The sequence below is a fragment of the Lactuca serriola genome, chromosome 2 (assembly GCF_051521515.1).
Source record: "Lactuca serriola cultivar US96UC23 chromosome 2, Lser_US96UC23_V15, whole genome shotgun sequence".
In the NCBI taxonomy this organism is placed as follows: Eukaryota; Viridiplantae; Streptophyta; class Magnoliopsida; order Asterales; family Asteraceae; genus Lactuca; species Lactuca serriola.
In genome coordinates this window covers 145,502,830-145,509,576 of record NC_136409.1, presented here as the reverse complement: position 1 = coordinate 145,509,576, position 6,747 = coordinate 145,502,830, and the positions used below count along the sequence as shown (strand labels likewise).

Below are 6,747 nucleotides of genomic sequence, written 5' to 3'. Positions count from 1 at the left end.
ATCCCTCCTTCTTACACGTCAAGGAAATCAAACGCCTAAATTTACGGTGGAAGATCTAGAAAATAAACCGGGGAAAGTAAAAGCATCTGTTGATTCTTATTGTCGGGACCAACATTATTTGAATAAGAAACAATAATATAAAAACTAAGTTTGTAAACGTTTAATAATGATAAATTATAGTTAAACGAAAAGCAATTTCATTGTCCTTTTACTATTTTAATAAGAATATATTTATACTTTAATATTTAATATTCGAATATATGTTTTTACAATTAACAACTTAATAAGAATAAATATAACCACCTTTTATATCCATAACTCAAACGAGCTGTTGATTAATATAATGTTTTTTTTCCATTTTAAGAAATATAATGATCAGTCAATCCGTGGAAACCGAACGTATCCATTCATGCAGTATTCCTATACATGGTCTTTGGTCATTGAGGACGACCTAAACTTTTATCTAACATCCATTTATAACGACCACAATAAATCCCAAATCCCAACTATGCATAAGAAGCACAATTAATTTGTCTTCCACTAACCAAAAGTAATGAACTTGCTTCATATTTACCTTTTAATCATCTTCATCTCGTTAACAATGGTGGCAACAGCATTGGTTCCCAGTTACGTCAAGCCAGGATGCACAGAAATGTGTGGGAATGTCAGGATTCCATACCCTTTTGGAATCGGACCCAACTGTTTTCTCAACAAATGGTACGCTGTCGATTGCAACTCATCCACGCCATATTTATCTGCTCTCAAAAACCTGCCATTGTTAGTTGTAGACTTGGATAATCAGACGGTTCTTGTCAATGTCACAATGACCTCCGGTTGTCAAAACCCTGTTTCGAATAGCAGTCAACTCTTGAACATTGACCTTGGTGACACCCCGTTTCTGTTTTCCAAATCACACAACAAATTCATCGTAGAGGGATGCGGTGCTGCTGTTATCTTGAGCAATGGAAATGCGCTCACCGGGTGTACACCGACATGCTTTCAGAAACCGGTAAGTTATAGGAGAAGAGATTGCTTTGGGATCAATTGTTGTCAAACCAACGTTCCTTTTTATATGAAGACGTTTTCTGTGAATATCACGACTTCCAGTAGGCAGATGACTGGATATAAGTCTAGATCTTGTGTGTCTGCTTTCTTCGAAGCTGCTGATTCATATGTTCGTCAGTTCTTTCCGGGTCAGTCTGGTGTCTGGAGCAACTCTTTGGTCCCGTTAGTACTTCGCTGGACTCTAACAGAAAATGATATCAGCCAAAGGAGCTGCGGTGTCATCAAAACACATAAACTGGAAACGAGTAATGACACTTTAGTGTCGACTCTGACATGTAGCTGCCAGTCTGAAATAGAAGAAGGAAACCCTTATTTAGGATGTCAAGGTGTGTGATTATGGATGCATCTTAGCTTTTCTTTTTCAATTTCTTTTTTGGTGTTTTTGGTGAGTGGTTATTAATTAAGGATAGTGCTTACTTCCTACTCTTACTTTTGTCTGCTTTTAGTTACTGAAGAATGTACAAAGTGCATGGATACTTGGGGCTACTGCAGATACAATGAATCAAATGATGGTGTCCGGAACTTCTATTGTGACCATAGATTCCACAATGGTGGAAACAACTCATCATCATCTCGAGCTATTTTTCGAGGTATTGCCAAATCTTTCCCCTTATATTTTTGGTTCACTTTTGTGTTCCACTACACAAAATTGTATAGGCTTGTATCTATTCGTTCGTAATTGTAATTTCATTTCTGACTGACCTATTTGTTTTAGAATGCCAAAAAAAAAAAAAAAGGTTAATATTATAAAAGCTCTAAATTTTTAACCTGTAATTGGAAAAAGCTCTAATATTTTTTTATTATTGCTATGACCAACCCTTTCTCTCAGAATTAACACTCTAGTCCATTTAACGAATTTCATGGTTAACTTGGTTAATTTTTTTTGCAAAATCAATCCTAAAAGTTCGTATTTGGTCCCTGAGGTTTGGAAAAAATTACACCATATGATTTTTTTACTTTATTTTTCGTTTTTTGTATACTTTATCTATTTTCGATTTTTTTTTTATAAATATATATACATTTTTTATTTTCTTTTTTGTATATACTTTATTTATTTTCATTTTTTAACTTTATTTTTCATCAATTTGATTTATTTACCTTTTTACCTTTTGTTTTCTATTTTATAGTGTATATATAGAGTATATTAGAGTTTTTTTTTTTCATAGTTTTTTCATATTATATTTTAATTTTTTCATCTTTTTAATTTTTTCTTATTTGTTTTCCAACTATTTGTTTTTTTTTATTGTTTTTTTTTTGTATTTTTAACTTATATGCATGGACCGGGTATTTTGAAAATCTTCCAAATTTTAAAAGCATGCACTTCCTAAACCATTTTACAATGTAATATACAAGAAAAACCGATACTTATACATGAAATATATAATATAATTCCAACATAATATTTGAACTAAAAACACACATGACTATTTGGTTTCCTAAATGCTCAATCTTTACTTTGCAAATCGTTGAGTCCATTCTGCATCTAATGCATCATGTTTACTTCTGTCTACCAAGTACAAATGAGCAATTCCTGGAACTTGAGGTTTATCTGCAACAATTGAAAAACAAAATTATCAACTTTATCCAAATTTCAAATTTTTAAAAGATGCTAAAAGATTATAATATAAAAATTCAGCTAGGGAATTTAATGATTAAACTATAACAAAAAGAATGAAATACATACAAGGGTTAGGGTTGGTGAAGATTGATCTCAAAGCAAGTAGGACCTTTGAAATTGTTAAAGCACGACTCCAACTATTTTCTTCCAAAATATCCAAGCTAACATTGCCTGTTGAATCTACATTACAATGATATATTCGTGTTTTGAAATACAAAAAATAAAAACAAATAATTGGAAAACAAATAAGAAAAAAAATATAAAGATGAAAAAATTAAAATATAATACGAAAAGAAATATGAAAAAAAAAAAAAAAACCTTAAAAAAACTCTAATATACTCTATATATACACTATAAAATAGAAAACAAAAGGTAAAAAAGGTAAAAAAAAAAATTAAATTGTTGAAAAATAAAGTTAAAAAATGAAAATAAATAAAGTATATAGAAAAAGCAAATAAAAATTTATATATATTTAGAAAAAAAAAACCCGAAAATAAATAAAGTATACAAAAAACGAAAAATAAAGTTAAAAAGTCATGTGGTGTAATTTTTTGCAAACCTCAGCGACTAAATTTGAACATTTTAGGACTGATTTTGCAAAAAATTTAACCAAGTTAACCATAAAACTCGTTAAGTGGGTTAGAGTAATAATTCTATGAAAAAGTTGTGGGCATAGTAATAATAAAAAGAATATTAGGGCTTTTTCTAATTACGGGTTAAAAATTTAGGGCTTTTATAATATTAACCCACCAAAAAAATAATAACAAACTATGCTAGAAATGGATGATTTTAAACAATTATCAATGGTACTTTTACGGTTGATCATTTCTGAAAGTCGTAAGTTGGCATCATTGTGGTATACTGGCAGAAAGGGTCACGGTTGCCATAATGTGTGAGTTTCAATTCTAATTCTAATGTGGATTAAAATATGTGGGTAATCGACTCTTATTTCTGCCACATGAAACACCATTTTGTACATCATTTACATCTCACAAATATTATGTCTCTCGAGTAGGAAAGTGTGTACTAACTCATGGGATAACTACCCTACTTCAAAAGTGGCTAGTTTGCAACAAAAATTTCAAGTATCATGGTTAATTAAATTCTCTTGGAACAAGTTGTTTCTAAGTATGTCATACTTCACAATAAGCATTAATCTTTAATATTCTCTTGCTCTCAACATTAGGTGTTGGCATAAGCATTGGGGTCCTAATTCTTACCGTCACTGGCTTTGCAACATACAAAATAATACGAAGAACCAAAGATAAAAGGCGAAGAAAAATATTCTTTGAACGCAATGGAGGCCTTCTTCTAAAACAACAGGAAGTCGGTAAGGAGGGTTTAGCTGATAAAACCAACCTTTTCACTTCCTATGAGCTCGAAAAGGCAACCGATCACTTTAACGAGAATAGGATTCTTGGTCGGGGAGGTCAAGGTACAGTTTACAAAGGGATGCTAACCGATGGAAGGCTTGTGGCAGTCAAGAAGTCAAAGGCAGTTGATGAAAGTCAATTAGAGCAATTCATCAATGAAGTTGTCATCCTTTCACAAGTCAATCATCGAAATGTGGTTAAGTTATTGGGATGTTGCTTAGAGACAGAGGTTCCTTTACTAGTTTCAGAGTTTGTCCCAAATGGAACATTGTACAAGCATATTCATGATGAGACCGGGGAGGTTTTTGTTCCTTGGAACATGCGATTACGAATTGCTACGGAGGTAGCTGGAGCGCTTTCTTACTTGCATTCAGCCACTTCAATCCCAATATACCATAGGGACATCAAATCTACCAATATACTTTTGGATGAAAAATATAGAGCCAAGATATCAGATTTTGGAACTTCAAGATTCATTTCAATAAGCCGAACTCACTTAACTACATTGGTCCAAGGGACAATTGGGTACTTGGATCCAGAGTACTTTCAGTCTAGTCAGTTTACTGAAAAGAGTGATGTTTATAGCTTTGGGGTTGTTTTGGTTGAACTTTTAACAGGAGAAAAACCAATATCACTAACTAGATTCGGTGAAACTAGAAGCTTGGTTACACACTTTATGATGGCATTTGAAGAAGATCGAGTGATGTCTATTCTTGATGCGAAGGTTGTGAGGGAGGATGCTATGGATGAATTAATGGAAGTAGTTAACTTGGCATTTAGATGCTTAAATTTGTATGGAAAGAACAGACCAACAATGAAGGAAGTAGCATCGGTGTTGGAAGCCATTAGAACATCAAATATGTCATCTATGGTTCTACCTGATTTTGGAAAAGTGAAGTGCGATGATGGAGAAGAAGAGTTTCTTATATTGTCATACCATGAGTCAACATCAACCAGTTTTTTGTAGTCATGTATGGAGATAATTTAGTTCCAACTTTATTATCCTGATTTACAACGTGTTAGAAACGTGGATTATTATAATTACTTTTGCTAAAAGACATCAAATGTTGGAAGTCTTTCATGATAATTCATTTTTATTAAGTCCTAGATGTTATTGTGTTAATAATAAGGGCCTCCACAATATATTAAACTTATTAGAGTTTAATGGATTGGCACGTCATCATTTTACTTACTATACAACTCTACATTAATTTTCCTACAATGCATTGAACTCAATTGAGTTCAATGGAATATATATTTAATAGTTAAAAGGTTTCCTTTTTTCCATTGAAGAGTTCAATGACCATTGAATTCAATATCCTTTGAATGCCAACACAGCACAATGGTAGAGTTTAATCCATTGAATGCCAATTAGGGATGCCACCTCATTCAACCGCCCCACTAAACTATGCATTCTGGAAGCTCTAAGAGGGAATCGTCACAATAGTATCATAGTTGTATAACTTGATAATACATGGTTATTTTTATTAAGTCCTTGATGTTATTGTATTAAAAGATAAAATTGCAAAAATTTTCCGTGTGGTTTCTTATTTTATGTGGCTAAGGGCCAAACGTTTGAAAAGTTGTTGATTCGGTCCCTTTTAACAAGTTTTCTTGTGGTTTTGATCCCTCTTCCATTAACTTTAAGATAAAATTGCAAAAATAGTCCCTGTGGTATGGATTTTTTGGGGTTTTTAGTCCAAAAGACGACTTTTTTTGGATCGGTAGTCCTTTTGAGCTAGTTTTGTTGCGTTTTTGGTCCCTCTGAATAGTGAAATGGCTGTAACACCCTTGGGGTATTTATTTCAATTTTTCTTTCATTTCTTTTTAAATCTAATATTAATTTATTTATTTTAATAATTAAAAAAATAAGATTGCGCCCACCTTCTCTCTCTCTTTCTCTCTCTCTCTCTCTCTCTCTCTCTCTCTCTCCTCTCTCTCTCTCTCTCTCTCTCTCTCTCTCTCTTTCTCTCTCTCTCTCTCTCTCTCCAGTTTCAATACCCAAAGATACAATCCACTATCATCTTCTTTACGACCCACGTCTTCTACAAACCCCAACTCCTCATCACCATCTCTCCTAGCAGCCACCAAAAATCAGCCACCGACACCACGATCAGAAATCAAGGTTTGTGCAATCATCCTTACTGATTCTCATATCAAATATATCAAAAGCTCACCATCATCTCCTCACCGCCACTTTCTCACAGATCTGGAATGTCGCTCAACTTTGTCGATCGTCGCCGCCTCGATAGCTCCGACGAGAAGCCCTACGATAGCTCCACTAGCCGCTGTCGTTCATGTTGCAGATTAGGTGAGTTCCCCACCCGATCTCATCTCCTCCTGTGTACCACTAATCCTTCCATTTCATTTCATATGATCCATGGGTTAAACACTCCATGGACTATCCATGAAAGTTTAGCCCAACCTAAATGAACTTGGCCCATCACACAAATATATCTTAGCGTCCATATTTCATTAGTTCCTTTTGATTACTTAATTAATTATAAAATTAATTCTTTATCAATACTAATTAAATAATATGATTATATATTAATATATTAGAACTTATAATATATTAATATAAATCGCTAGTATCATTTATCCTCATATTGTCTATCCAATTGTCCCGATGCCATGCAACCCAAATGGACCATGCCGGGTCGGGTCAAGTCTTACCAATTATAGTTATGG

The 6,747-nt window shown here is 33.3% G+C and overlaps 1 protein-coding gene across 1 annotated transcript; it reads left to right on the top strand.

The window, feature by feature from the left end:
• The first annotated feature begins 379 nt into the window (after positions 1-379).
• Positions 380-5,058, top strand: LOC145086939 (wall-associated receptor kinase-like 9). Its single transcript, XM_079024801.1, has 3 exons — positions 380-1,391; positions 1,512-1,655; positions 3,870-5,058. Exons 1-3 carry the CDS (start codon positions 554-556, stop codon positions 5,021-5,023), a joined length of 2,136 nt encoding a protein of 711 aa, XP_078880927.1. The 5' UTR covers positions 380-553; the 3' UTR covers positions 5,024-5,058.
• Positions 5,059-6,747: the final 1,689 nt, after the last annotated feature.

What these genes read in the sequence shown, in the direction of transcription:
- LOC145086939 (XM_079024801.1), top strand. Translation starts at nt 554, where the DNA reads ATGAACTTGCTTCATATTTACCTTTTAATCATCTTCATCTCGTTAACA. An exon ending in CCCTTATTTAGGATGTCAAG is followed by an intron (nt 1,392 to 1,511) that starts GTGTGTGATTAT and finishes GTCTGCTTTTAG; the next exon opens with TTACTGAAGAATGTACAAAG. An exon ending in ATCTCGAGCTATTTTTCGAG is followed by an intron (nt 1,656 to 3,869) that starts GTATTGCCAAAT and finishes TCTCAACATTAG; the next exon opens with GTGTTGGCATAAGCATTGGG.